This window comes from Arabidopsis thaliana, chromosome 3, assembly GCF_000001735.4.
Source record: "Arabidopsis thaliana chromosome 3, partial sequence".
NCBI lineage: Eukaryota > Viridiplantae > Streptophyta > Magnoliopsida > Brassicales > Brassicaceae > Arabidopsis > Arabidopsis thaliana.
Window position 1 is genome coordinate 4,240,117 of NC_003074.8, and position 26,493 is coordinate 4,266,609.

Below are 26,493 nucleotides of genomic sequence, written 5' to 3' on the forward strand. Positions count from 1 at the left end.
CTTTTTTTTTTCCTTTTTTTTTACATTTAACGCAAAGGCAAAAACGTAATTATCTAAAAGTCCTCTTCTTCCCCAGTTTTCCTAATTTGGTAACCCTTGTTGCAGGCGGCTGTTGCTGATCGGGTCTCTCTTCTCCATTTTCCGATTAGTAAGTGTTTATTCTACTCATTTTGTCAAAATATCACAATGTTAATGCAAATTTACATATATCAACTATCAAAAAGGCAATCTTTTATTGAAACGTGTTCTAAGTTTGAAAAGACTAAAACTTTCACTGTGCTGCTGTAGGATTAACTAGGAAGTCATGTGGTTCAGAATAGGCAATTCACGTGCAATGACAGAGATAAAGTAAAAAAAGAAAAGTATAGAGGTACCCGTGACCTCTTTCTTACACGAACGTGACACGTGAGCATGATTGTACATTAGAGACGAAGCTGCCCTCTTTCCTCCTTCCATTACAGTGTTCTTAAGGTACAACTATGTTTCTTTACTTTCTCTTCAGGGCATTGCTACTTCTTAAAGTTCTTCTTCCCATTGACAAACAAAGGGATCAGTGTTTTTATTTCGTCCCTTCCTTTGTCTGTATTCTTAAGAGACAACCAAATCTTTTTTGTTTAGTAAAGTTTACGAGTGAATGGCTACTTTTCATACCGTTAGAGATGCGGTGAAGCTCTTTGACGCTGGTATTTCTGGAGGAAAACATCTCAACAAAGGACAAGAAGAGGTATTGTGCCTTTTGTGTTTCTTTCACCCTCTGTAACATTGTGTGTGTTCCTTGGTGTGATATAATACTGCAATATTTTCTGAAAATTTGGTTATTGTTGCAGGGAGTGTTGGTGGAGGAGACAAATCTCTGTCTCTGGAATAAAGAGGTTAACAAGTTGAAAGAAAAGATAAAGAATGCTGTGAAGACCAAGATTGAGGCTTTGTTAGAACTGGAGGAAGCTAAGAAAACGGTTGAGCAACTCAGTCAGGAGTTGGGAATTAAGCGGAACATGATTAATGATGAGAAAGATTTAGATTTGAGTAGTAGTGTAAGAGTTGTGACTTCAGAGCTAGGTGTTGCTAAGGAATCGATTCATAGAGTAGCTGAAGAGGAGAGTGAGCTGTGTATGTTAATGGAGTCTCTTAAGCTCGAGCTTCAAAACGTGGAGAAAGCACATTCAGAGCTTAAAGAGATTGAGCAAAGAGAGAGGGATCATCAAGCCATTGAAGATCTGAAGAAGGAAACAAAAGATGCAAAAACCCAACTCTCGTTGTTAGAAGAAGAGCTCAAGATTGCTGTTTTTGAAGCTCAAGAAGCAAAAGATGCAGAGGAACACGCCAGGGAACGGCTAAATGTTGCAGTTTTAGAATCTGATTTCAGATCATTAGCTGTGGTGAAAGAAAGTGCTGCTGAAGAATTAACTGAGACAGAAGCTTTAAGAGCTTGCAGAGATGAAACACTCAAGACATTAGAGATGAGTGAGAGAGAAATTGAAGATATAAAAGCTGCAACACAAGATGCTTTGAAGAAAGCTGAGATGGCTCAAGAAGCTACAATTGTGGTGGATGTTGAGCTGAAACGACGGCGTAAAGCAGCGAGTAGGATCTTGGCAGAATCCAAAATGTGTGCCAAATCTACCAAGGAAGTGCTCAAGTCAAAACCAAGATCATCGTCAAAAGAAGGTTGCCTGGTCAAGTGTTAGAAGAATCTTGGTCAGAGTTGTAATTGTGAAAATCTGTAGAACTTCAATAACTAGAAGAAGTGTCACTTTGTTGGTTGTGTTCAAAGTTGGAAGATTTAATAAGATTGTAGTGCGACCATTTGTGGTTTTGAATGTATATGTAAACACATTCACTATCAGCATTCAGCAATCGGATAACTAAACAAAAACAATTTGATGATTTGGAGATTTGGAAATTTACAGAGCTAAAAGTGAAAAATGCCAGTGATTAATAAAAGAAAAGATAATTAAGGTCGGTTAGTAAAAAGACGTAAATATAAATAAAAGGCTTGTTTTTTTATTTTTCACTTTGTTCTCTCTCTCTCTCGTAACACGCCTGAGAGTTCTCGTCGTCCTTATCTCGATCTTGGTTGATTCGCTCTCCGATCGGAAATTAGGGCTTTTGTTTTCTGAAGATGACGACTGCAGCACGACCAACCTGGGCTCCAGCTAAGGGAGGTAACGAGCAAGGTGGTGCTCGGATCTTTGGTCCATCTCAGAAGTATTCGTCCCGTGATGTCGCCGCTCACACAACTTTAAAGCCAAGGTAAGATTTCGAAACTGGTTCTCTTCCTTTAATCCGACGCGAATTAGACTACCTGTGAATTCGATCGAAACTTTAGCTGAGATTGATGATATTGTCCAGAATCTAGGGTTAATTGCAATAGCGTGCTAGGGATTTTGACATACGGTGATTCAGAAAAGGCCTGTGTACGTTGTCTTTAGGTTGCTGAAATCGGTAGTATTGTGGCCTGTTTATTTCTTACCGGTTTTCTTGTTGTAGTTTTTGAGGATCAATAGTTTCTAGGGACTTATTTGTGCTTGATATTTGAAAGATACTGGTTTCTATTTAAGCACATATGTCTCGTTGTTTATTGGATTCTCTATACTCACGTACGTCTCCTACTTATTGTTGTTTTGGCAGGAGGGAAGGGCAACACACTCAAGAGGAACTCCAGAAGATAAATCTTCGTGATGAGCTTGAAGAGCGTGAGAGGAGACATTTCTCATCAAAAGACAAATCATACAATGGTAAGATAATAAATTTCAAGCCTTTTCATTATGATTTGGACTAATGAGTTTTTTTTTTCTATCATTAGATGATAGAGATCGCAGAAGAGGAAGTCAGCTTTTACTGGAAGGTTAGAGAAATTCATTTATTTATTTATGATCGTTATTTGTGTCACATTAGATAGTTTGATCGTGTGTTTTCTAACCTTTATACCCTCTATTTAGACTCGAAAAGGGATCCTGAAGAGCGGATTATTCCTCGCAGTGTAGATGCTGATGATTCTGATGTTGATATCAAAAGTGACGATGATAGGTACCTTTTCTTCATCTCTTCCATTCTTTTCTTCTTCTTTGCAGTTTTTTATATGTTGTGCTTTAAATTTGGCTAAGACTGTCAAGGTTGGGGGCTGATACATAAGCCTAACTGTACCTCATTGCTTTTCATCTAGACCATAGTTTGGGAAAAATACAATTGATATTGGGGAAAATGTTTAACTACTGGCGTTCCATTCTCTTGTCGAGTTTTTGTTGACTTCAATACTCTAGTTCCTTCAAAGGTATCTTACAATCTATTTATCTTTGTTAGTGATGACGAAAGTGACGATGATGATGAGGACGACACTGAAGCTCTTATGGCGGAACTCGACCAGATAAAGAAAGAAAGAGTGGAAGAGAGGCTCAGGAAGGTAATATTGCTATTGTCTGGGATGTTTCTGCTCAGATTGCTATTAGAAATGACTAGGATAGGTTTTTTAAAACATATTGACATAACAAAGATTTCTCTTGTGACTGTACTAATGTTTGGTAACATATATGTATCATGCAGGAAAAAGAGCAGCAGATGGAAGAGCTAAACGCTAAGGAAGAGGAACTTCTCAAAGGAAACCCATTGCTTAATACTCCAACGTCTTTTAGCGTCAAAAGGAGGTTAGCAGCTTTTGAAATCTTGTTTCTTCGTGAATCTTGGGATTATATTAATTGTTGGAAGCAGATACTGAAAATTACTCGTCTCTTTTCAGGTGGGATGATGATGTTGTATTCAAAAACCAGGCACGTGGTGAAATGAAAGCTCCTAAGCGCTTCATCAATGATACAATCAGGAATGACTTCCACAGAAAATTCCTGCATAGATACATGAAGTGATTGTTTGTCAAGAGTGTTATTGCTACTTCTTTGTATGATGATTATGACTAAAAGCTTTTATTCTGTCTGGAATTACGATGTCTCTGTACTCAAACAACAAATGTTTTTAAGCTTTATATCAAAAACTTATGCATTTGATTTTAATGTAATATCTCACAGATTCCTGATTATCTCTTATTCATCACTAACACAATGAGACTTCAAAATTCGAAACAGCTGTGTGAACTTGCATCTTACAAGTACAAGTATGTGTCTGAACATCATCAAAACTTCACCAATCACATGTTTGAAGCAAGTCTTCGAGTTTTATTAAGAGACGCCGGGGATCAGACAATAATGGATACACCTAATCAACAGCAACCATGTTGAGCTTCAGAGCACCCATGGAAGTGAAAAAGTTCTGAACACACTCAGCGACAGCAGAAGCAGAGCTTGAAGTAGAAGCCATTGTAGCGCACCTCGATGTTCCACAGTAGGAATCCATCTATGTATGTTTCTGCGAATCTCTCAATGTTTGGGACCATGTCTTTGACCGTTGCAGATAGTTTCTTGAAGTGGAAGACGTACTCGGTTTCATATTATGACCTTGTCAAGCTTCTCAGTAGCTGTGATGATATTGATAGCGTATCGCTCTACGAAATTCTCATACATATCTCTCTCACCCTTATCGTTCAATAACTTGACCTCCATCTGTTAAAAGCTGAAGAGCTGTATCAAGTTCAAAATCAATAAATACCAAGTTAATAAATCACGTTAAGGTTAAGGAAAAAGAGGAATGCAGCTTAATCATCATATCACAAGACATGGATAATCCAAGTTTCCATAATTTTTGTATTAAGTTTTGGGCCTTTGAGGCCCATTAACAACATTATATTTAATGCGTATGTCACGCTGTGTTCAAAATCCTTTTTCTTCCCTCTTTTCCAAAATCAAAACGCGATTTCATGGCCTCCGGCAAAGATTCCGATCGTAACCTAGGGTACATGACCCGCAAGGATGCAGAATTGAAGCTTCCACGGATGACCCAGGTCAAAAACAAGACTCCGGCGCCAATCCAAATCACCGCCGAGCAGATACTTAGAGAAGCGCGAGAGAGGCAAGAGGCTGAGTTCCGTCCGCCTAATCAGACAATCACTGACTCAGCTGAGCTTTCCGACTACAGACTCCGACGTCGGAAGGAGTTCGAAGACCAGATTCGCCGTGCGAGATTGAACACCCAAGTTTGGGTCAGATATGCGCAGTGGGAAGAGTCGCAGATGGATTTGGAGCGTGCTCGAAGCGTGTGGGAACGAGCCTTAGAAGGAGAAAATTACCGGAACCACACGCTCTAGGTCAAGTACGCCGATTTTGAGATGAAGAACAAGTCTGTCAACGAAGCGAGGAACGTTTGGGATCGTGCTGTTTCGCTCCTCCCTCGAGTGGACCAGCTTTGGTACAAGTTTATTCACATGGAAGAGAAACTTGGTAATATTGCCGGCGCTAGACAGATACTCGAGCGTTGGATTCATTGTTCACCTGATCAACAAGCTTGGCTCTGCTTTATTAAATTCGAACTTAAGTATAATGAAATCGAATGTGCTAGATCGATATACGAGAGATTTGTTCTTTGTCATCCGAAGGTTTCTGCTTATATTCGATATGCAAAGTTTGAGATGAAGCATGGTCAAGTTGAGCTTGCTATGAAAGTGTTCGAACGCGCCAAGAAGGAGCTTGCAGACGATGAAGAAGCTGAGATTCTCTTTGTGGCGTTCGCTGAATTTGAAGAACAATACAAGTTTGCTCTTGATCAGATTCCTAAAGGAAGAGCTGAAAATTTGTACAGCAAGTTTGTGGCGTTTGAGAAACAGAATGGGGATAAGGAAGGGATTGAGGATGCCATTATTGGGAAGAGGAGGTGTCAGTATGAAGATGAAGTGAGGAAGAACCCTTTGAACTATGATTCGTGGTTCGATTTCGTTAGGTTAGAAGAGACTGTTGGGAACAAAGATAGGATAAGAGAAATCTATGAGAGGGCTGTTGCTAATGTTCCACCTCCCGAAGCCCAAGAGAAACGATACTGGCAAAGATACATATATCTCTGGTGAGTTTTTTTCTATCCATATCCTTTTTATAGATTTCGGTAGTAACTTCTTATGTTGATCATGGTTTGCATAAAAAGGTTAAGCTTAGATTCGTGTTACTGAACTGTCTTAGGCAGGTATTAGTTCTATTATCTTTGTTGATCTTTTATCACATTAAGGTCACTTGCATTCTGTGGAAAGCTTTTGTCATCTGTAGCATACATGGTTCTGTGGTTTTCTCAACGACTGACACTGATGTGACTAATTGTAGGATTAATTATGCTTTTTTTGCAGAGATGGTAACTGAAGATGTGGAGAGCACACGAGATGTTTACAGGTAATTCTGAAACTCTTTCCATTCATCTTCTTTTCACTCGCGGCGGATTAGACTAACTGTTTTCATTTGTCTTACCAAACTTTACAGAGCATGCCTCAAGCTTATCCCCCACTCCAAATTTTCTTTTGCCAAAATATGGTTGCTCGCTGCACAACATGAAATCAGGCAATTGAATCTCACGGGTGCACGGCAGATATTAGGAAATGCGATTGGGAAAGCTCCAAAAGATAAGGTAAGCCTGACAACGGTTAATCTGGAAATTGTTTACATTATTGCTCATGTTTTACTTACCGCGGTTATTTTTTCTTTCAAGCAAAATAGATATTCAAGAAATACATTGAGATCGAACTCCAGTTGAGAAATATAGATAGGTGTAGAAAATTATATGAGCGGTATCTTGAATGGTCTCCTGGGAATTGCTATGCTTGGAGAAAATATGCTGAGTTCGAGATGTCTCTTGCTGAAACAGAGCGAACTAGAGCTATCTTTGAACTTGCAATATCTCAGCCTGCTCTAGACATGCCCGAGCTGCTATGGAAGGTAAATTTTTTCAGTCTAATGCATCCAAAGAAGTGAAGATTTCTCAGACTTTTGAACCGATTGATCATTAAATTCTCTATATTTTTTGTGGCAGACGTACATTGATTTTGAGATATCAGAAGGGGAATTAGAGAGGACACGGGCTTTATATGAGAGACTCTTGGACCGTACAAAGCATTGCAAGGTGTGGGTTGACTTTGCAAAGTTTGAAGCGTCTGCTGCGGAACACAAAGAAGACGAGGAAGAAGAAGATGCTATTGAACGCAAAAAAGATGGCATCAAACGCGCCAGAGGTTCGAAGCTACTGCTATATTTATTGTGCGTCTTGACGATTCCTTGTGACAAGTTTTAACTGTTCTGTATTTCCTTTCTTTTTCTCAGAGATATTCGACAGAGCCAACACATACAACAAAGACTCCACACCAGAGCTGAAAGAAGAGCGTGCTATGCTTTTGGAGGATTGGCTTAACATGGAGACGGGCTTTGGTAAGCTCGGGGATGTTAGAGTCGTTCAATCGAAGCTCCCGAAGAAGGTCAAGAAGAGAAAGCTGAGCAGTAGAGAAGATGGCTGTACAGAGTACGCATTGCATACATATAATTTCCTGATTTGTTATCTTTGGAATGTGAGAATCGAAATGTGAAAGTATTATTTGAATGTTTTGGCAGGTATGAAGAATACACTGATTATTTGTTCCCCGAAGAATCAGAGACAACGAGTCTTAAGATTCTTGAAGCTGCTCATAAATGGAAGAAGCAGAAGGTTAAAGCTGGGGAATGCGTCTAGTGTGGTTAACATAATGTTGTTATGCAATACTCTTCCAGCTTAAAAAATAGCATAATGTACTTACATAGGTGATTATGTCGCTTGCGGTGTTGATATTAATGATATTTGTAGATTTAGTTATACATTAGATTTATATAAAAAGCTTATGCATATGGCTTTAATGCTTTATATCCCAGATTCCTGCTTAGCTCTTATTCATCTTTCAAAATTGGAAATAGTGGAGATAGCTATATGAACTTCTTTGGTCATTTTCTTGTTTCGATCTTGTTATCAAAGATGGCAAATGCTTATTTTCTTGCGAAGGCAAAAGTATGCACAGAGACGGTAGCCGAATGCCATGGCAAGCAGAACCCACAGTTCTTGTAAGCCGCCATTCAAGTTTATCGTGTCAAAGGACGATGAGCTTTGCAGTGTCCTGCAGCCGCCTTTGCTCCCACATTCGAAAAGTTGGTCAGCTGAGTATTGAACTTTCAAAAGTAGCCTGAAGCCGTAGTGCATGAATGACAAGTACTTCAACCACTGCATGAATTTTGGTATGTGCTGCATTTCAAGTTCAAAAGCGTGCGTCACTTTTTGTTATGATTCATTGGAAACAGTAATCCATCCAAATCATAAGTTTTGTGGTACCTGGACATAGTAACCTCCGGTTAGTAGAAACAGCATTAGTACCAAAGAGGCGATCATACCAGCTCTCTTAATGCTCAATACTGAAGCTCCTAAGAACTCTCCTGCACCCTGCAGTTACATTGGAAAACAAAACATGTTTTACGTTCGAAAGAGATAAGAGTTGTCGATATTTTCTCTGCTTACTTGGCTAGTGATGGCTATCAGTAGTATTGTCAACACGGTGAAAAGGAAGCAGGGGATGTTCCTATTGAACTCAGCCATGAAGTAGACAATGATCATGAAGAATGTCGGGTACAAAACGTGTGCCACCATATCACATAGTGTACTGCATACGTAATACACACTAAGTCTGTACATTTCTGCTTTTCTTTCTTTCACCAGGTAGATCTTCTCGAAGGGGAACACGTATACTGCTCCAAAGAGTGATGACGATGTCCAGAAGATGCAGATATAGAACATCAAACCAACCTGCACACAAGCTTACCAGATAAATATATAGGAGGCTTATAACCTTGGTATAGTCACAAAATATATATATGTAGTTTCGTTACTTGGTCTCTAAGGTGAGCCTCTGTATCTGTCTTTGACTTCCACCAGAGAAGACCCAACACGACGGCCACACCAAGTGATTGAACTAGCCTTAGCTTATCAAAGTAATCTCTACGCCGCTCTCTGAATGTTCTTCTTGAAAGAATCAAGAACTGATCCCACCATGAAAGAGTCCAGTCCTTCTTCACTTGGATTGCTATTTGAAGATGCTCTGGGGCCTTTCTATTTCTATGATTTTCTTCCTTCTCTTTTGGCTCCAAGTCTGTCTTGTACCTTTGTTTCAAGTACTGCAAACCATGAACACTAGAATTGAGTCCCATGAACAGTAGAATAGGCTATGACTTAATGTGATCCTTACTTTGAGTAAAACTTCCTCAGAATCAGGCTGTGCAGTTTTGGCAGCCAATAGTTCGTCGGGTAGACTAATGTCTGAAACTTGTCCGGTTGCCAAGTCTAGCAAGAACTCTGCTGGGTTCATTGCAATCTCAGGTAAGATTCTCAAAGATGAGAAATACTCCATAGATTCTCTGGCTTTGCCGTAAAAGGCAGGGTGTCCTTCTGATATCAGTAAGAGCTTGTCAAACATGTGAAACATTCTGCTTGATGGTTGGTGAATTGTCGTTATAACGGTCCTGCCTGCCTGAAAAAGACAAACTGAATCTTATTCTACTGTATCTTTCAAGAACTTTGTTAGTAATCTATTTGCATGTAACTAGAAACTGATACCTTAGCTACTCCTTGAAGAATATGAAGAAGTTTGGTGGCAGAAGTGGAGTCAAGTCCAGAAGTTGGCTCGTCTAGAAGCAACAGAGAAGGATCTACGAGAATCTCATAAGCTATACTTGCTCTTTTTCTTTCTCCACCTGATATTCCCTTGACAAAACCTCCTCCAACTCTTGTCCGACGGCATCTTTCATTGTGTTTTTCAATAAATCTTAGTTTAGTGTTTACAAGAAATGTGTCTGGACATCACCAAGAACATGCTTGAAGAAAGTCTACGAGCTAGGTCTCACTATAAGCTGGAAATATTCAAGAAGTGTACCTTTCGAGGCCGAGCTCTTTGATGATCATCTCTATTTTGGCGTATTTTTGTTCCTTGCTCATGCTACTTGGAAGTCTTAAAAACGCAGCAAATGCCAAGGTCTCTTCCACAGTAAGTTGTGGCAACAGAACATCGTCTTGCGTCACAAAGCCAATTCTGGAAAACAGGGAAAGATCAGCACATAATAGTATGATTCAGGTAGGAGAAAATATCCAACTCACCTCCTCTTAACAGATGGACTGTAAGGAATGTCATTATAGGTAAGCTTCCCCTTGACATTATCTGTCAATCTTCCTCCCATTATCTTCAGAAGAGTTGTTTTGCCACTACCCGAAGGCCCCATTAGCGCAAGGATTTCGCCAGGACCTGTGCTTCCTGTTATGCCTTTCAAAATGTGCTTGTATCCATCTGGATCCGGATTTGTATGTGTTACCACCTTTGACACCATTGTTTTCACCAGGTTTGCTGAGCTAGCATGACTGTTTCTCACCTTATACTCCACATCTTCAAACTGCATATAAATAAAAGAGGCGAAACCAATAAGCTTTGTCTTAATGAAGGAAAATCGAAAGCAAAAGAGAAAGTTGAACCTTGAGAAAGATGGGAAGAGGGGCATCTTCGAGAGGATAAGTGGAAACGAACTCTTCATCAATGTCAATCTCGGATGAGTATTGGTTTCTGAGGTAAGCTTGTGGCATGAACTCCATGTTGTGAACTATGCCATTGCTTCCTGTAATCTGCATTACATGATTCTCTTCAACTTCTTCTGTTGATCTTCTGATCTCCATGTTATCTTTCTTATTCTTGTTCCACAAGAAAATTGTTATGAATGTAGGCTTGTGTTATATAACGGAAGAAGTGTGTGGATCAACTGTGTCAAACCTGAAACTTTCTTGCTTTTTGTGTTCTCTTTTTCTCTCTGTTTATCAGGGTGTTAGTTTGGTAGACCACATTCTTTCAATGTTTTTGTATTAAATTGAATGCATTTGTTGACTTGAACAAGGAGCAAATGAAACTATATTAATTTCAATATACTTTATATGGTACTAAAATCATTTACATTTATCGACTTGGCTTGCTCATTGACGATCACAACGTACGAGAATAAATGTCCACTTGCTCATATAAACTGATCACTTGATTATATTGTAAGATTCGGAAGAATTACAGATAAACGAGATCAAAGCGGTTTGTGGCACTCACAAAAATTGAAAAAACAAAAGGCACCAATTCTCTTGTCCCCTTGCCAAATACTAATCTTCTTCTTGGGGGGTGATGTATCCTAAGTATGTACACAAAATCACTCAAAATTCCAGACTTAAACATCTCGTACCAATCTGAATATGCATCTTTCTAGTAATACTCCTTGACCTAGTAGTTGTTTCCCAGATTTGTTCGTGCAGCTTGAGGTTGCTGATTAGTTACGTGCGATGGTCCTATGGGTTCAGTCCTCGCAGATATAGATAGAGGCGCCAGTATTGGCTGTGTTTGTTGATATAACCCACGGATCCCAGCCTGCATGGTTGGGAAAGCTATAGGCTGACCTTGAAGGGATAAGTTGTACATGGGACTGGCCTGCAGATTGGCTAGACTCTGCTACATGGAGCCGTGTTAAAAAACTATAGCATAACATGCAATGACAGTGGGGAGAGTCAGAGAAAAACTAACCAGTGGTCCAGTTGTGTACATGTTTTCCTTCTTTTCTTCCTTGTGAGTAGCATTTATGGTGGCTGCTGATGGGATGTGGTTGAAGGCGTATGAAGTATATGAGAATGGAATCGTGGTAGGTGGAGAGTTTCCAATGTCGCTTCCGGGTTTGATGTGAGTGAGAGGTAGTTCAGCCCCTGGAGGTGCTGGAGCATCATCTCCGGGTGGTAAGTAAGACTGTTGTTGGAACCCATTTGGGCTCAAGTACTGGTGAATGTATGGTTGCGGCATATAATAAGGGGGGAAATATGGACCATAAGGGAAATAGTTAAGAGAGTATTGTTGCCTATAAAGGTGCATTGCCTGTTGAGCGGCTGCTAAGGAATACTGATCAGGATAGGAGATAGGTGGAGCATCACACTTTGCAGCCTGCAATTATCAACAAAATATAAAAGACAGTGATTAAGCATTGTGTTCATATTTCCTGGCTAGAAAAACCACGCGGTTGGCCTGATGCTGACAATGAATGCACAAGACTAAAAAGACATTGTGTGGGGCTTCTTGATAATAACCAACCTGATGAGTGTCTGTGATTGGTAAAACCTCGTTCTTTACTTTATCTCCTTCTGAACCTTCTTCAGGGAGAACAGTTTGATCTGGCTGCAATGTTAACTCGTTCTGAGCTGCTGAATTTGAAATCTCATGATTCTTATCCTGAGAAAAAGTTGATATATCTTTCCTGCAAACCAAGTTTCATATAAAGGTATTCATATCAGAAACTCATTCATCTGAGACTCTAGATCAATTCATGAGAATATTGAAGCAAGTAACACTGTAAGATTTACTCAAAGTAGCTATTAGTCACCAACCTAGCTGATGCGGCTGTCCCATGAGAAGACTCAATATTGGAGTCATCACACCCAATAGTAAACTTGTCAGAAGATGCCTCTCTCACAAAATTAGAATCGAAGCTCCCAAATGTCAGACCATTTTCCAGCATTTTGGCAACCTGAATGTGGACAGGAAATGTTACGTGCGGCCGTTCACCAACATCCGACTTGAGAAGCGACTCATTCTTGCATTTACTGGCTGCAACCTCACTCTTAATGACTGTTCCAAATAAAGCCATACGTCGAATCACATAAGAGGCTGTAATCAAACTCAGGAACAACTTAACAGAATACAGAATGCACTTAAAGCAACATTAGCAGGCAAGTAATTATATGGTATAATTTATACCTCGCTCGGACTGTTGTGGGATCTGAAAAGTTTCAACTACAGCATATTGAGTATCGTTTTCTACAACAGAATCTGATACAGCCACTGATACACTACTTTCTTTAGACTTATCCGGCTCAACAACATCCTTAGAAGAAGAAGTAGCCTTGGAGAGAGGCTGTTCCTCTGTGTCCACCTTGTCCACAGGGGATATGATAGCATCTTGAATTTTCTGGTTACTGATTCCACTTGGAAGACTTATAGGGTTCGGGGCCCTGAAAAAGAATAGAATGCGTTAGGAAGCCCATATCCAAAGAGGGAATTAAAGACATAGACAGAATTAAAAGTATGGATACATTATGGAAGAAGGTTTTGTGTCGTTTCTTGCATTGTTAGGAGCAGACGAAGCAGTTCCAGAACCTCCTATTATGTGATTAGCTCCACTCTGCTTTTTAAAAGCTGCACTTCTTCCATTACTGGCATCTGAATCAACAAAGAGCTTGAATCAAGGAAGGAAATATAGAACACAAGTTTAGAAGTAAAAGAACATAAACCACAATGACCTGTGTAACTTGAAGCAAAGTTCTTCCGTCCAGTCCGGCCCCTTCCTTGTGTATTTGGCACTAAATTCTACAACAGGTAATACACATAAAGGCATAAGAGAAACGAGATGATGTAAGCTAAACAGAGAACTCAAGACCACACTTAAAATGCAAAGTAAGGATTCAAAAGAACATAGGAAAGCTACCTCTTTCTTTCTCTCCCGTTTGCTTCTCACCTCATGAAATGTATCTGAAAGATCAGTAATAATATATGAGTACATGTCTGCTATCAAAGTACATGATTATGTTGATCTTGAAACAGTAGACAGAATCAAAACTTAACCCAGATGCCCAATCTCAATCAAAGCTAAACAGAAATTCCCTTTCCACATTCCAGCTAGATTGGTAAAGATTTAAAACGACAGTTTCTTAGTCATGAACCCAAATTCTACATATTCCATTTCAGTAAAAAAGATTCCTTATTTGAACATCCCCAGACATATTATACCAATTAGAAATCTAAATAAACAAAACATAAGATTCTAAGCATAACACACAGATTCTAAGACAAGACCAAAATCGACAAAGGGCATTAAATAGCAAAATCCAAAACAAAACCCTAGGAGAAGCACACGCTCAATACAACAAAAAGGAAGTAAAAACACTAAAACAAAAACAAATGCTGAAGCTTTCTCAGTAAAACAACCTAAATAGAGAAGCTTCTGAGTGGTCTCATGTGGATCACTGAAACACTCCTTAAAGACAGAGAAGATATCCTCGTCGGAATGTTGTTTACCGGTAACCTCTCTGATGTTTTGAATGGTTTGAAGCAGATCAGCCGGAATAGAAACCCTAGAGCCGCCATCGCCGCTGATCCTGCTCATGTTGGTTACAGAGAGAAAGAGAAGCGGAGGGAGGAGGAGAGAGGAAATATGGGTTGAACATAAAGACTTCGTATATAGTACTATTATTTATTTCCGTACAATCTACCGCTTAATGTCTCTCTCTACGTATATTTATACGCTGACGTCACTGTTTATCAATTTCCTCCTCATTATTTGATTGAGTACTATTATTTATTTCCGTACAATCTACCGCTTAATGTCTCTCTCTACGTATATTTATACGCTGACGTCACTGTTTATCGATTTCCTCCTCATTATTTGATTGTTTTGTACGCGTTTAATGGAAGGAGAGACAACAAAGTTGATATGGCCGAGTTGGTCTAAGGCGCCAGATTAAGGTTCTGGTCCGAAAGGGCGTGGGTTCAAATCCCACTGTCAACAATTTACTTTTTTTTTTTTTGTCTTTTTACAAGAATAGGAAAAATAGACAGCTGTGTAAAAAAATATTAACTTTGTTTTGTTTCCACAAGTCGATGTCCAAATTTAAGAATATATATATATTACACGATTTAGCTATCTCCTCTAATTAGATGAAGAGACATCAGATCTTATCAAAACCCTAGCTTTCGGTGTCTCTCTCGATCCTTTAGCTCAATCGAAAACTGAATTTAGGAGCTGCGATGGGTTCCAGATCTCGTAATGATAATTTCCAGTCCGGCGATGGCGCTAGTCCTGGGTACGTTTACTTCTCCTACCTCTTGCATGTTTGATTCCACAGGATTAAGGGAAATATCTCATAATCTGTTGGCTTTGTAACTCTTTTTATATTGTTGGTTAAGGTTTAATTTATGTTTTGCTTGGAATTTTTGTGTTGCAGGAAAATATTCATTGGAGGATTGCACAAAGACACGACTAATAGTAAGTTTCTTCCTCTTGTTTTGTTCTAGAAATTGCGTTTCTAAGTTTTGTTATGTTATGGATTCTTGTGTGTGTTTCTGATGTTAGACCTGTTGGAATGTTGATTCTACTTGCTCACTTTGGTTTTGATTGCAGCTGTGTTCAATAAGCACTTTGGCAAGTACGGGGAGATTACAGATTCTGTCATTATGCGAGATCGACATACTGGACAACCTAGGGGTTTCGGTTTCATCACCTTCGCTGACCCTTCTGTTGTTGACAAAGTTATCGAAGATACTCATGTCATCAATGGCAAACAGGTCGGCCACTTCTCTTTTCTTCCTTCACTAGCTTATAGTGTTCATTTTTAGTAGGGTGTTGGGTCTTGATCAATACTTTTTTCCTTGTTTTGATGGAACAGGTTGAGATCAAAAGGACTATTCCGAAAGGTGCTGGTGGCAATCAGTCAAAGGACATCAAAACAAAGAAGATTTTCGTTGGTGGTATACCCTCAACGGTTACAGAAGGTAGACCTCCCTCTTGGCATGATATTTTTTTGCTTTCCATGAGAATGCTGGTTTCCTGTCCTTATTGAAGTTGGTTTCTTTTTCTGTTGATCAGATGAACTTAAGGACTTCTTTGCCAAGTATGGGAACGTGGTGGAGCACCAGGTTATTCGAGACCATGAAACAAACAGGTCCAGAGGTTTTGGTTTTGTAATTTTTGATAGCGAAGAAGTCGTAGATGAATTATTGTCCAAAGGAAACATGATCGATATGGCAGACACTCAGGTAAGCTTGTACAAATGGGGATTAGAATTTTGGTTCATGATGACATATTTATCTTGGTTTCAATTTGATATTTTCTCCTTGTTCCTTTCATTATACACGTTTAACTTAGTTAGAATTCTACCCACTAGCTTACCAAATGTAAGGAGCTTGTCACAGTAAGATAGGAAATCCCTGCTATAGTTTGGGTCCTTAGCATAGCTAGGTTAATTAAGTTGCTTTGTTGTAGGTGGAGATCAAGAAAGCTGAACCAAAGAAATCTCTAAACCGTTCACCTCCTTCTTACGGTAGTCACCCTAGAGGTCGTTCTTCTAACGATAGTTATGCAAGTTATGGTGGACCTTACGGAGGTTTTGATGGAGGGTATGGTCATCCTCCAGGTCCCATTAGGTCACATGGAGGTCCTGCTAGTAGATATGCTGGGGGATATGGGTATGGTCGTGGCAGTGTAGGCCCTGAATTTGGAGGAGGTTATAATAATTATGGGGGTGGTAGTTTAGGAGGTTACCGGAATGAACCACCCCTTGGCTATTCTAGTCGTTTTGGACCCTATGGGAGTGGGTTTGGTGGTGAGGGATATGGCCGTGGAGGAGAAGGAGCCTATTTGGGATATCCTCGTGGAGGAGGGGAAGGCTATGGGGGATATGGTGGGCCTGGTTACGGCGGTGCATATGAATCTGGTGGCCCAGGTGGCAGTTATGAAGGAGCAGGTGGTCCATATGGGAGGGGTTATAGTAGCAGTAGTCGATACCATCCGTATGCAAGGTAGGGTCGAGGTAATAGCAATCAGTTGGAGCTATAGAAGCTTCTCTCACAGGTTCCTCTAGATTGTTCCAATTGCTCTAGGTGCATTCTAGAGTTATCATGTAGCGCCAACATCAGGAAGGGTTGCTAAGGACAGGAAGAGCATCAAAAAGCTTTTATTAGTCATCTTTTAGTTGTGTGTTTACCTAATTTAAGTGTTGTCTTATCTCTATAACTTAGATTGTGTTATGTAGACTTTAGCATATTTGGGCTTGGAGTTTGTTTCTCACTGGCACAAGAATGATTTATCATTTGGTAGTCTTGTTAGATGATCAATTACTCGCTTAGCTTAGTTTTCACAATCATACGAATTAGCTTAAGAAGCTCTGCAAAATGTGCACTCATCTATTCTTTAGAGCTCAAGTTGAATGCTTTATGTGGTCTCTTGTATCTCTGTACATTTTGTTGTGCTGAACAAAGGTTTGACGGCAGTTAGTGCATGTGTAAGTAGGCATATTTTTGTCAGCTGCATACGTAGGTTCTAGCTACAAATTGGAATTGTATGTGTTTGAAAACGTAAAATCAATTATAAATGTTTTTGAAAATCATCTATACAAGCATGGTTATTTGGTTCTTGTTTCCTTATTTTTTCGGGTAAGGGCCACGGATAATTGGTTAGACATTGGTTCTAATAATGTGGGTTTTGTTATCTGTAATTTCTCGTCAAAATGATGTACTGTATCATTAAATGAATATCACTTATTGTACATGCTTTTATAAGTTAATTGAAATCCAAACTCTTTTACGTTTTAAGTGCAAGGATTGAATGATACAAACAGCAAAGAGACAATTCTAAGACAAAGTTTTCAAAAATTTATGACGACGAATGTGTCACACGTACGACACATTAAAAAGAGTTGACAAAAATACATAATACATAAAAGGTCTACCCAATCATAGTTGATAATCTTAATTAGTGATTAAAACGAAGGTGTAAAGTGTAAACATGATTTTAATCTCAATGCTTTAAGGCCGATCTTAGCAGTAGAGTAAAGTGTAAACGAACGTATTGTTTTTACACCTAGAATTTTAAGTTCTGAAATCCATTCTATCTATTTTTGAAATGCAAAAACGATTTTCCAAAATCTCCATATATTTTGTTTGGTCGATTCCAAATCTCTCTATTTAATTGACGATTTTACTGCAAAGAAAACGACAACCTCGGATATTCAGAACCGCAAAGAAAGGACACAAAGGAAAATCACTATTTTTAGATACATAATGTTTACATTAACTTCTCTTTTATAACTCTACAAATCTTTTTTTCTTTCACCAGTTTCACAATTCCGACTATTTTTTAGAGTTTTCTCTATTCGTAAAAAGGTAGAGAAAGAAACACAGAAGAAGGGGAAGGAAAAAGAAAAAACACAAATGGAAGGGAAAGAGGAAGAAGCAAAGAGGAGGATGATGATGAAGATCAAACTTAAGGAGACAGAAGCAGACGTAAGCCAAGACGACATTAAAAGACAAGAAGCTTACAACATGTCTCCACGCGTACGTCGTGGTGGTGGTGGTGGCGGTGGCTCGGTAGGTATGAGCAAGTCATCGAGCGTGAGGCAAAACTGTTTATGCGCACCAACTACACACCCTGGCTCCTTCAGGTGCCGTTACCACCGTCGTAACGCTGGACTCGGGATGTCTCGTGGCACATCCGTTCCCTCTAACCTTTCCATGTTGGCTGGTGGAGACTCTAATTCTCCCAAGTGATGATTAATATATATTATGTGTTTCTTCTCATCAATTTAAAATTCTCGTATGTGTCTGTGTATATACAAAAATGCATAAGTCGAGAAATCTCTGGATATTCACTTTGCTGTTTGCACAAATGAAATAAATTCAAATGATCGTGATTTTTGTTTGCATCGGTTAAAAGTACAAAATGCGCCAAGACCCGCCTAGACGAGAATGCTAGAGAACAAATCATAAACCATATAGTTCAGCCGGCAAGGTTGGATTTGTACAACGTCTATGAGCACCTAGTCGGCGCTACTCGGTCGTTTTAAACATTGTGTTTGGACATATGGAGAAATTGAGTTTCCAAATCTTGTCACTCAATACAAGTCACGTTAGGGAATAGGATTAAGGGAACAAATTATAGTATTACGTTAGCATTGGGAAATGGTAAAATGATATTTTCTTGATTTAGCTTTGTCTATATGTCACCAACACTAGCTCTGTAATAAATTTACATAAAGGTAAGATTAGAGAATCTAAAACAAATGTATCACAGAAGAAATTGTAAAAAATGTGAGACGAGAAAGCAATTGAGGTTCAGGTAGTGGGTCGTGTCCAACTGGTTTGAGATGTACTCGTATTCCCATAGTAAACTTTTTTGGTAGATTCGTCCCAATATGCCTACAAGAGAGATAGTCAAGTGACAATGTTTTAGCAACTGCGTACTCATTTACAAATCAAACGCTAGTGGAATGGTGAAACTTAATACCTGCCATTCCGACGGGAGATTTGCTGAGAGTTTTGTTAGATCAGGTTTTTGCTGCTTTTCGGGGTCTTTCTTCTGAGACTTCTCAGCTCGTTCTCTCTTCCGTTTCACTTTCTCACGCCTAATCACATCATACAACCAGATTTAACTAATTAAATCATGTTTTACTGGGAGAGGAGATAAATAAATGTTGGCATTACAGAGAGAGTAACTAACCAGTCACCACCCAGGGGTTGGAAATTTGCGTTGTCTTTAGCCTCTCCACTTGCGATTTGTCGAGATTTCCATTCTTCGATTTCTCGTTTTCTTTTTCTATCTAGGATTTCGGAATCATCTTCTTCTTCTTCGCTATCGTTTAGCTCCTCTTTCGCAGCTTTCCACTGAGCACAAGTGGAGACACCTTTAAGTTTTGGATCTAAGAGAATCTAGAAAAAGGGTTGTTTGACGAGATTCAAGAAATAACATACCTTGTCAACCAAACTGGAAACCTTTTTATTTGACCTCAATGTAGATGTAGCAGCTACTGTTTTCTTTTTTGTCCGTTTCACTGTTACCAAAGCCAAGTAAGAACTCAGAACCCTCAAACTATGAATGTGATAAACAAAAATGAAACCAAGATTAGAGATTCATGAAGAATTTCTCATACCTTTAGTTTGACCTTTTGCTAATAGAGACGATCCACTTGTAACATCTGTGGATTTAGAAGCAGTTGCTGAAGATCCAACCTCAGTAGAGTCATTGGATCTCGAACTAGGCACTGCAGCTGTAGAAGAGTTGTTTGGGATGTGGTGATTAGCAGAACCAACTCCACTGTGATGTAGAGATGACTCACCCGAGCTAATGACAGGAAACAGTGGAGCTGCACCATTGAAATCGTAATAAGCTTCACCAGCACTGGCTGCTGCAGGAACAACTTCAGTTGTACCAGGAACAGTTTCATAATAAAATGTGGATTGGGGAAGAGAAACTTGAGATCCATCCACATGGCCATAGAACTGAGTATTAGGAGCTAGAGTAACAGCATTGGTATATTGATAATTGGACTCTGGATAGGATAAGTTGTATTGTGTCGCATAATCAGCAGATTGATGCATATATGATTGAGGTACGGTATAGGGAACTCCGAGAGAGTCACTGGACAAAGATGAAGCGACATGGCCATTGTCAGGTGGTGGAGGAATTGGTTCGCTATAACTGTCTGGTGGCGGTGGAGGAACATCTTCACTCTCAGACGGCGGTGGTGGAATCCATTCCTCACCCGGAGGTGGTGGAACATCTGTATGAAGGTTGGATGGCTCTGTTTGACTGAACATCTTACCATCAGAAGCGTCTATCACTTGAACAGAAGACACTGGAACTGATTCTTCAACTTCCATATCCACATCCATGTCAACATCTTCCACATCTGGGGAGCCGGCCTTCTGAAGCATCTCAGTTGAAGGAATAATATCAGACTGCCCAGCTGGATGATTTGGGGAGTGTTTAGGAGATCCATCGCCGCTCCCATCAGCTGATTCATCTGAATGAAGAGATTTTCCAGATTGAGCTAACTCTCCATCTCTCTCACTGTCCTCGGACTCACTCTCTGTATTAGCATCTGCCACCAACTTTTCTTTGGGAGGGCTTTTGTTAGTTTCTGGTTCATCCATTACTGCAGATTTTGCAAGCTGGTAAATCTCATCGTTAACACTATCTTCCAGCCGCTTAAGTTGTTTCTCAGTGTGAAGCCAAAAAGAAAGTAAAGGTGAGGTGTCCAATATGAGCGCCTTTACATCAGAATGTCTGACTTCAACCTCCAGAATGTACTTTGTTATCTGCTCATTGCTGTGAAAGTTCCCATGCGACCTATAAATTTTTAGAAATTAGACATTATCATATTTTAAAGAAGATAAGGAACTGTGGTCTCTTTACCTAACAATATCACATACGTAAACAAGAAGACGCAAACTAGAATATGTTACCTCTTCAGAGACCTCAGCTTCTCCAGTAAGCTTTCGATTTGACTCAACAAGCGAGATGGGAGGTCAGTAGCAGCTCCTGCATCAAAATAAGTATGCACATGATCTGAATTTCCTGGCCTTGAAAGGTCCTCCTGACAACTAACAACAGAGTCTATCCGACATTCAACTTGATGACCATCAGTTCCTAAACTTTTGACATATAGATCTTCACTTTTGTTTCTCCCATCCAGCTCAACAGTTGGAAAAGTAGAATAGTCAGTTCCTGTGAAACTATTTTGCACGGGTACGAAATAGCTTGGTTCAACACTTGAAATCAAGGTGGAAGCATCTGTAACCATGGGCCCAGACTCATTGTACCCAGTCCCATATGCAAAGGTAGTTTGAGTCAAAACTGTAGGCAATTCCCACGAAGTTTCTCCAGTTTCTGTATTCCAGTAATAATACTGATTGCTCTCCTCATGCAGAATCATCTTCCACTGCGACGTAACATCTGTGGGAGCCTGGTGCTCCAAAGACACACTGCCAGATGCTTGAACTGAGGGAACTGTCTGCTTGTTTAGTCCATCCAATGTTGTTGAGTTACTCACTGTGGTATAACCAGTTTCTACTTCAGCTCTAGAATCAAGAGCAGAAGAATTCTCCCCTGTCTGCTGTTGATCAGCCATCTGCATAGTGGTGGTGACTGCACCTGATTTGATATTCGTATCTTTGTGTCCTCCTTGAATTAATCCATCAACCTGGTATAAATAAAACTCATCAAGACTAACAGATACATCATCATTACTCCGATTTATAAAAGTTAGTTGTTGTTACCTGCTCATTTTTATTGGCTAAGAAACTATCTGCAGAGGTATCATCTGCCTTCTTATCCGAATCTTCTTCCACCTCATCATCACTATACTGCCCAAGTAAAAGCAAAGGATTTTCTGTTTTCTGACCTGAAAAAAGCAAATAAATAAAGCGTCAAAATTTGGGAGCCGTACCAAGTACATACATAGACTTCAGTTATATGACCTGCTAAAAGTATAGGAATGTGATACTTTATATTGCATTGTAAAGTAAAAAAAAAAAGGATAGAGAATAACGTCGGGGAAGATTTATCAGCGACCTGTCACAAATAAATGACAAAGCCGTCAGTTAAGCGTAGCAAGCCAAAACAGCCAGAGACATACGAACCGCTAGGAGCTACATCCAGAAGAAAGTCCCCAGAAAGCTTGAAGCTGCAAAATAGACCAACTCATTCAAAATATCACTGTGTCTTGGCCTGAACTGATGTCATACGACGTCCTTAAGACCACAATCACTCTAATACTCTGAGAAGAAATTTTGGTGACAAATAACTATGGGCTTGGCTACATAGCGGATTTTGAAGATAGCTGATGGAACCCACCTGAAGAAGAAGGTGAATTGGGTAGCTCATTAAGCTCTGTTTGTTCCCGCTCAACTCCATCACGCACATCTGAGCCACCCAAATCTCCTACAAAAATATCAAAAGATATACTAAAAAAAGGCCGAGAAACGCAAAATTCGACAATTCCTACAAAAAAAAAATCTAAATTAAAATTATCAGACTCTTTGTCAGGTAGCCTAAGTCATTCATAAACTAGCTTTATTGAGAAACGAGATCGAATCCACAAATCCATCAATCTAATAGAATTAATCGAACAAAAGAGCAGAAATCCATTAGACAAGTATAGAAGAAGAAGCATACCAGAGGGTTCCGCAAAGAGATCAAGCTTGACACGACGGCCGGTGCTATTCATGGCGGCGTAACGACGCTCTTTTCTCTTCCCCATCAGATTTCTTACTCTCTCTTCAGACTCTAACCCCAAGCCAATTAAAAAAAAAAAACCAGAAGTAGCTTTCGCGTCGCGTCGAAAGGTTAAAAACTTTATATTCGAACCAAACGACACCGTTTCCTCGCAATAGCCGCCTAACTGCCTTAGGCTATTTCCATTGAGATATTTTGAAAGTTTCTAAAAAAAAAATATAATAATATTTTATTATAATTTAGTTTCTCTTCAATTATAAACACACATATACACATACTCTCTCAATCATTAATCTAAAGTTTTTCTGCAGAGAAACTATTTTCAATCTCTCTCCTACTTTATTATTATTTTATATTTTTTAGTTAATGAGAAACTATGTAAGAGACTACTGATGGAGATGCTCTTAAACGTCGTGCGTTTTTGTTTTTTTACATTGTCCATTGCATGTCGTTTAAATAGTCGATTAAGGTTTGTAAATCAGACCGATCCACATTCAGTCCGGTTAACACATTACAAATGATCAGTATGCTCATTCCACTTGCAAAGTATCACATAAAATTCCGAACATTGCCACAACAAAATATATAAATACGTTCGATCAAAGTTTTACTCCAATCATGTAATTTAAAGTTTTGAGAAGATAATTACAAATGCTCAATCAAACAACAACAACTACAATAATAATAATCACACAAAAACTTGAACTCAGTCATCTTCAATCAATTTTCTTAGTACAGAGACTTGAGACTCTTAATATGATTCGAAAACCATAAATATGTGTACCACCTATACTCGATTCCTTCCTATGTGACTTTTCTTGTGATATTCCTCTTCAAATCATTCAAAAAAAAAAGCACAAAACATTCCATTCGTGGACGTTGGTGAAATTGCGAAAGATTTGATGAAATTTGGAGTGGTGGGGAGTTTTGAAATGGGTGTTATGGAGAACATGGTTCATGCAAAGTATCAAACATCGTTGAGCAATGGTGATGTTACTGAAGTGAATCTAGGAGTAATAGCTCGTATAGGGCTATTATAGTTCAAGAACCGTAAAGTTTATGAGATTAGAGATTTCCCACCTAGTTGTGGTTCAAATGACATTCCACCTAGTTGTGGTTCAAATGACATTAGGCTCAGACCAAAAACGAAAGTGAAGACTTGTGAGACTGAAACTAATATTTCTCTTCTTACCTCTCACAAGTTTCGCTTTCGTTCTCTATCTGAGTTTTATGTCAACTGAACAACAACCACGTGGAAAATCCCTAATGGCATTAACTTGAAGATAAACTATTAGCCCTATAGGGGCAATTACTCGTAGTTTTTCCTTAGTGTATATCATAACCATTGCTCAACGATGATGAGGACTCAGTTTGTACCATATTGGCCATTATACACATTCCACAATACAAAATACAAAAGATTTATGAAATCAAAATCACCAAAGCTTGGTACTATGCAATCATTAACCAATTGTGAAAACGTTATCATTATTTAACTATTAACACAAAACGTTGTCATTAGTTGACCATATTACAAAATGGAACATGGCTTATGGGCAGTTCCTAACAAATATAAAACCTAAGGGCCAAAACGATACATGTGTGAAATATGATCACGACTCATGAGTAGACTCTAACCTCTTTAGAAGCTGGGTAACGACACCCCAGTTGAAACCCCGGTACTGAAGCCACCGGATGACTCTAGTTTTACGAGTTTCTGTAGGCAAGTCTCGACCTTGAAGCCACCGCTTTGATGCCTGGACATAAAGCTGGTCCACTGCTTCCTTGGACAGCCCGTGGTTTAGTTCTGCTTCTTCATCTCCTTCATTGCATTGGCGTTTCTCAAAAACCAGCTTTATGGCCGTCTCTGAGTCTTTGTTGCTTATGCCTTTCTTAAACAATGCCTGATCCACACACAAAATATTCACTTCTCCTTAGTAGTGAAAGATCAGACAAAATTATTATCTCACAGAAAAGATAAATGTGAATGGCAATTCTTACTTGTTTGATCCGCCTTGGTCCCCAACTTAAGGAAGACCATCTAGATCGAGTGAATGACTCCGCGTACAAGCTATCATTGACAAAACCTCTGAAACACACGAACAAAAAGTTGAAAGTGAGACATTTTCTTACTCGGTTTTTATATCAGTGGTAAAGCGGATAATGTTACAAGAAAAGTAACCTAGACCCTGCCTGATGCATCAAGGAAAACAAACACATGATGCCATGGATCTTGATTGAAAAGAAATCAAGAGGAACCTTACCGAATCTGGAAATCATCGATCACTTTGTCAACGACTTCAATAGGATATTTCTTTCCTATGAGCTTCTTCTTCAGGTCAGCTGCTGAATATGCTCTGGAGCAATGCCGAGCAGAATAAGATGATATGAAATCATACACACAGAGAAGAGTGAAGATGAAACAACTAAACCATTCTGCAACATTATAACAGAAGCTACAAAAACTCAAAGTTGCAAGCAAACCTTAAACCGAGATAGCGAATAGCCATGTGCTCTGCATCTTGCGTGGTTTTGCAGGCTTCTTTGCTACTCTTGGCCTGTTCAGCTTCCAAATGTAGTTTGATTTTATCATAAGCTTGTTTGTGTTGTCTCGTCGACTTATAGCCTGTAGATCTAACTTCGTTGCTGCTTTCATCATTAGAGTCATCACAAGAAACATCAGAGTACATATCAGCATCATTTTTATCCCGCAGATGAAAATCAGTATCCTCTCCAGTCTCTTTGATGTTAGCCTTCACTTTAGACCCCAATACACTATGATCCAATCTACTAGCATCTATACCCTTGTCCAAACTCATAAAACCTTCATCAGAGTCATCACAAGACACATTCGTGTAACTTCCAGTATCATTTTCCTCTTGCAGATCCAAAAATGAGCCATCTCTAGCCTCTTTGCTGTTACCCTTAACTTGAAATCCCAACACACTATGATCCACTCTAGTAACATCAAATTGCTGAGATGTCAAATCTTCAGTAATCTTCCGAGACTTCTTAGGAACATACTTTGTCAGACCTGATGAACAGTAATCCCGCTGCTCAGAACACAAGATTCTAGGTACAGAGTGTCTCTTCGCCCTACACAATATCAGAAGTGAAACACTTAGGATTAAAACAATCACCATGAAAGTAGAAGATCACATAACAAATACAAAACAATCAGTAACAAAAGTGAAGAAGATAGCCACTTAGAACTTCCTCAACAGCCAAATAATTAAATTCTCTCAAAGAGATAAAACTTTGAAGCATATGTAAAATTCAAATGTGACAATACAATGAAGATTTCAACGAAGAAGAAAAAAAAACAGATTTATGGGATTTTAGTTTGATTTCGGCGATTTTGTATTACGAATTGAACTAAAATTATAAACTAACCATGGAATACGGAAGAGGCGATGATGTTGAATGCCAATCGCTAACCGAAACCCTAGTTTCAGCATTTCCCAATTGAAATCTCCCAGCTCTTCTGGTACAAACCCTAGATAAGTTTGTTACAAACATTGGAAGTTTGTAGCTGCTAGAGTGCGCGTGAGACATTTAGCTGCTAGAGTGCGCGTGACTCTTTGGGACCACCATTGCGGCGGGTGATAAGAGTAATTAGAGTTTATAATTAGAGTAATATTGTGTAGATTAGAAGAAAATTTGTATTTATTTACTGATTTACTCTCATGAAACGAACCAATAAATTTATCTACAACAGAGGTTTCACCTAATTTTCTAACTACTGACCTATATCAAATCCTCTTTGGTTATATGTGATCAC

General features: G+C 39.2%; 9 protein-coding genes, 1 long non-coding RNA gene, 1 other non-coding gene and 1 pseudogene across 19 annotated transcripts; 6 read left to right on the plus strand and 6 right to left on the minus strand.

Moving 5' to 3' along the window:
- Positions 1–22: 22 nt before the first annotated feature.
- AT3G13190 (WEB family protein (DUF827)) lies at positions 23–1,892 on the plus strand. Of its 4 annotated transcripts, none has more exons than NM_202572.2 (4): positions 23–148; positions 289–471; positions 619–724; positions 828–1,892. In NM_202572.2, the coding sequence occupies exons 3-4, from the start codon at positions 635–637 to the stop codon at positions 1,686–1,688; spliced, it is 951 nt and encodes a 316-aa protein (NP_974301.1). In that variant the 5' UTR covers positions 23–148; positions 289–471; positions 619–634; the 3' UTR covers positions 1,689–1,892. The 4 variants fall into 4 exon arrangements, with proteins under 4 accessions (NP_974301.1, NP_001319537.1, NP_187925.1 ...); NM_112159.3 differs by having other exon boundaries at positions 56–148; positions 624–724; positions 828–1,871; NM_001338036.1 differs by having other exon boundaries at positions 289–724.
- A 91-nt stretch (positions 1,893–1,983) lies between these two features.
- Positions 1,984–4,057, plus strand: EMB2769 (Cwf15 / Cwc15 cell cycle control family protein). The gene is made up of 7 exons (NM_112160.4): positions 1,984–2,253; positions 2,632–2,738; positions 2,807–2,848; positions 2,943–3,030; positions 3,304–3,403; positions 3,544–3,644; positions 3,737–4,057. The coding sequence occupies exons 1-7, from the start codon at positions 2,123–2,125 to the stop codon at positions 3,858–3,860; spliced, it is 693 nt and encodes a 230-aa protein (NP_566447.1). The 5' UTR covers positions 1,984–2,122; the 3' UTR covers positions 3,861–4,057.
- A 108-nt stretch (positions 4,058–4,165) lies between these two features.
- Positions 4,166–4,570, minus strand: AT3G13205 (annotated as a pseudogene). Its single transcript has one exon.
- Positions 4,571–4,783: 213 nt separating this feature from the next.
- AT3G13210 (crooked neck protein, putative / cell cycle protein) lies at positions 4,784–7,730 on the plus strand. Its single transcript, NM_112161.3, has 8 exons — positions 4,784–5,086; positions 5,192–5,940; positions 6,192–6,257; positions 6,345–6,489; positions 6,579–6,797; positions 6,892–7,090; positions 7,179–7,374; positions 7,464–7,730. The coding sequence occupies exons 1-8, from the start codon at positions 4,805–4,807 to the stop codon at positions 7,579–7,581; spliced, it is 1,974 nt and encodes a 657-aa protein (NP_187927.1). The 5' UTR covers positions 4,784–4,804; the 3' UTR covers positions 7,582–7,730.
- On the minus strand, positions 7,559–10,587 carry ABCG26 (ABC-2 type transporter family protein; the record flags this gene model as incomplete). The annotated part of the gene is made up of 9 exons (NM_112162.3): positions 7,559–8,121; positions 8,209–8,316; positions 8,392–8,676; positions 8,760–9,044; positions 9,116–9,397; positions 9,484–9,667; positions 9,800–9,955; positions 10,021–10,310; positions 10,390–10,587. The coding sequence occupies 9 exons, from the start codon at positions 10,585–10,587 to the stop codon at positions 7,852–7,854; spliced, it is 2,058 nt and encodes a 685-aa protein (NP_187928.2). The 3' UTR covers positions 7,559–7,851.
- Positions 10,588–10,841: 254 nt separating this feature from the next.
- Positions 10,842–14,162, minus strand: GIP1 (GBF-interacting protein 1). Its single transcript, NM_112163.6, has 9 exons — positions 13,913–14,162; positions 13,413–13,456; positions 13,228–13,294; positions 13,021–13,147; positions 12,686–12,939; positions 12,316–12,556; positions 12,023–12,185; positions 11,468–11,875; positions 10,842–11,392 (listed from the first exon to the last, which is right to left on the minus strand). Exons 1-9 carry the CDS (start codon positions 14,088–14,090, stop codon positions 11,171–11,173), a joined length of 1,704 nt encoding a protein of 567 aa, NP_187929.4. The 5' UTR covers positions 14,091–14,162; the 3' UTR covers positions 10,842–11,170.
- A 249-nt stretch (positions 14,163–14,411) lies between these two features.
- AT3G13223 lies at positions 14,412–14,492 on the plus strand. The gene has a single exon. It is a non-coding gene; the product is annotated as a tRNA-Leu (tRNA).
- Positions 14,493–14,609: 117 nt separating this feature from the next.
- On the plus strand, positions 14,610–17,293 carry AT3G13224 (RNA-binding (RRM/RBD/RNP motifs) family protein). Of its 3 annotated transcripts, NM_148717.4 has the most exons (6): positions 14,610–14,787; positions 14,929–14,969; positions 15,105–15,268; positions 15,370–15,475; positions 15,570–15,739; positions 15,966–17,291. In NM_148717.4, exons 1-6 carry the CDS (start codon positions 14,732–14,734, stop codon positions 16,503–16,505), a joined length of 1,077 nt encoding a protein of 358 aa, NP_683559.2. In that variant the 5' UTR covers positions 14,610–14,731; the 3' UTR covers positions 16,506–17,291. The 3 variants fall into 3 exon arrangements, with proteins under 3 accessions (NP_683559.2, NP_851001.1, NP_001327772.1); NM_180670.2 differs by having other exon boundaries at positions 15,570–17,293; NM_001338037.1 differs by lacking the exon at positions 14,610–14,787 and having other exon boundaries at positions 14,874–14,969.
- Positions 17,294–17,765: 472 nt separating this feature from the next.
- Positions 17,766–18,532, plus strand: AT3G13227 (serine-rich protein-like protein). Its single transcript, NM_148718.3, has one exon. It carries the CDS (start codon positions 17,912–17,914, stop codon positions 18,245–18,247), a length of 336 nt encoding a protein of 111 aa, NP_683560.1. The 5' UTR covers positions 17,766–17,911; the 3' UTR covers positions 18,248–18,532.
- An 18-nt stretch (positions 18,533–18,550) lies between these two features.
- Positions 18,551–22,800, minus strand: AT3G13225 (WW domain-containing protein). 3 transcript variants are annotated; one of them, NM_001161141.2, is made up of 9 exons: positions 22,653–22,800; positions 22,332–22,418; positions 21,755–21,879; positions 20,942–21,678; positions 19,627–20,825; positions 19,448–19,527; positions 19,197–19,360; positions 18,984–19,101; positions 18,551–18,895 (listed from the first exon to the last, which is right to left on the minus strand). In NM_001161141.2, exons 1-9 carry the CDS (start codon positions 22,735–22,737, stop codon positions 18,812–18,814), a joined length of 2,679 nt encoding a protein of 892 aa, NP_001154613.1. In that variant the 5' UTR covers positions 22,738–22,800; the 3' UTR covers positions 18,551–18,811. The 3 variants fall into 3 exon arrangements, with proteins under 3 accessions (NP_001154613.1, NP_187930.2, NP_001327773.1); NM_112164.3 differs by having other exon boundaries at positions 21,755–22,418; NM_001338038.1 differs by lacking the exons at positions 22,332–22,418; positions 22,653–22,800 and adding an exon at positions 22,118–22,139 and having other exon boundaries at positions 18,630–18,895; positions 21,755–22,049.
- A 565-nt stretch (positions 22,801–23,365) lies between these two features.
- Positions 23,366–23,647, minus strand: AT3G02665. The gene has a single exon (NR_140934.1). It is a non-coding gene; the product is annotated as an other RNA (long non-coding RNA).
- Positions 23,648–24,077: 430 nt separating this feature from the next.
- Positions 24,078–26,272, minus strand: AT3G13226 (regulatory protein RecX family protein). The gene is made up of 5 exons (NM_112165.5): positions 26,106–26,272; positions 25,197–25,808; positions 24,977–25,069; positions 24,714–24,801; positions 24,078–24,616 (listed from the first exon to the last, which is right to left on the minus strand). The coding sequence occupies exons 1-5, from the start codon at positions 26,168–26,170 to the stop codon at positions 24,326–24,328; spliced, it is 1,149 nt and encodes a 382-aa protein (NP_566448.1). The 5' UTR covers positions 26,171–26,272; the 3' UTR covers positions 24,078–24,325.
- Positions 26,273–26,493: the final 221 nt, after the last annotated feature.

Bases quoted from the DNA above. Each gene is read 5' to 3' on its own strand.
- AT3G13190 (NM_001338036.1), top strand. From the start codon at position 635: ATGGCTACTTTTCATACCGTTAGAGATGCGGTGAAGCTCTTTGACGCT. The intron at 725-827 runs GTATTGTGCCTT...TTATTGTTGCAG, and splicing joins TCAACAAAGGACAAGAAGAG to GGAGTGTTGGTGGAGGAGAC.
- EMB2769 (NM_112160.4), top strand. From the start codon at position 2,123: ATGACGACTGCAGCACGACCAACCTGGGCTCCAGCTAAGGGAGGTAAC. The intron at 3,031-3,303 runs GTACCTTTTCTT...TATCTTTGTTAG, and splicing joins ATCAAAAGTGACGATGATAG to TGATGACGAAAGTGACGATG. The intron at 3,404-3,543 runs GTAATATTGCTA...TGTATCATGCAG, and splicing joins TGGAAGAGAGGCTCAGGAAG to GAAAAAGAGCAGCAGATGGA.
- AT3G13210 (NM_112161.3), top strand. From the start codon at position 4,805: ATGGCCTCCGGCAAAGATTCCGATCGTAACCTAGGGTACATGACCCGC. The intron at 7,091-7,178 runs GTTCGAAGCTAC...TCTTTTTCTCAG, and splicing joins TGGCATCAAACGCGCCAGAG to AGATATTCGACAGAGCCAAC. The intron at 7,375-7,463 runs GTACGCATTGCA...ATGTTTTGGCAG, and splicing joins AGAGAAGATGGCTGTACAGA to GTATGAAGAATACACTGATT.
- GIP1 (NM_112163.6), bottom strand. From the start codon at position 14,090: ATGAGCAGGATCAGCGGCGATGGCGGCTCTAGGGTTTCTATTCCGGCT. The intron at 13,457-13,912 runs GTTGTTTTACTG...CTGATCTTTCAG, and splicing joins TCAGAAGCTTCTCTATTTAG to ATACATTTCATGAGGTGAGA. The intron at 13,148-13,227 runs GTCATTGTGGTT...TTGTTGATTCAG, and splicing joins CTTTGCTTCAAGTTACACAG to ATGCCAGTAATGGAAGAAGT.
- AT3G13224 (NM_148717.4), top strand. From the start codon at position 14,732: ATGGGTTCCAGATCTCGTAATGATAATTTCCAGTCCGGCGATGGCGCT. The intron at 14,788-14,928 runs GTACGTTTACTT...TTTGTGTTGCAG, and splicing joins GGCGATGGCGCTAGTCCTGG to GAAAATATTCATTGGAGGAT. The intron at 15,740-15,965 runs GTAAGCTTGTAC...GCTTTGTTGTAG, and splicing joins TCGATATGGCAGACACTCAG to GTGGAGATCAAGAAAGCTGA.
- AT3G13227 (NM_148718.3), top strand. From the start codon at position 17,912: ATGGAAGGGAAAGAGGAAGAAGCAAAGAGGAGGATGATGATGAAGATC.
- AT3G13225 (NM_001161141.2), bottom strand. From the start codon at position 22,737: ATGGGGAAGAGAAAAGAGCGTCGTTACGCCGCCATGAATAGCACCGGC. The intron at 19,361-19,447 runs GTATGTTATTTC...ACTTGTGCTCAG, and splicing joins TTTCCAGTTTGGTTGACAAG to TGGAAAGCTGCGAAAGAGGA. The intron at 18,896-18,983 runs GTATTAAGTTTC...TCTCTCTTGTAG, and splicing joins ATCTCCCGTCGGAATGGCAG to GCATATTGGGACGAATCTAC.
- AT3G13226 (NM_112165.5), bottom strand. From the start codon at position 26,170: ATGCTGAAACTAGGGTTTCGGTTAGCGATTGGCATTCAACATCATCGC. The intron at 25,809-26,105 runs GTTAGTTTATAA...GATATTGTGTAG, and splicing joins CGCCTCTTCCGTATTCCATG to GGCGAAGAGACACTCTGTAC. The intron at 24,802-24,976 runs GTAAGGTTCCTC...CGTGTGTTTCAG, and splicing joins ATCGATGATTTCCAGATTCG to AGGTTTTGTCAATGATAGCT.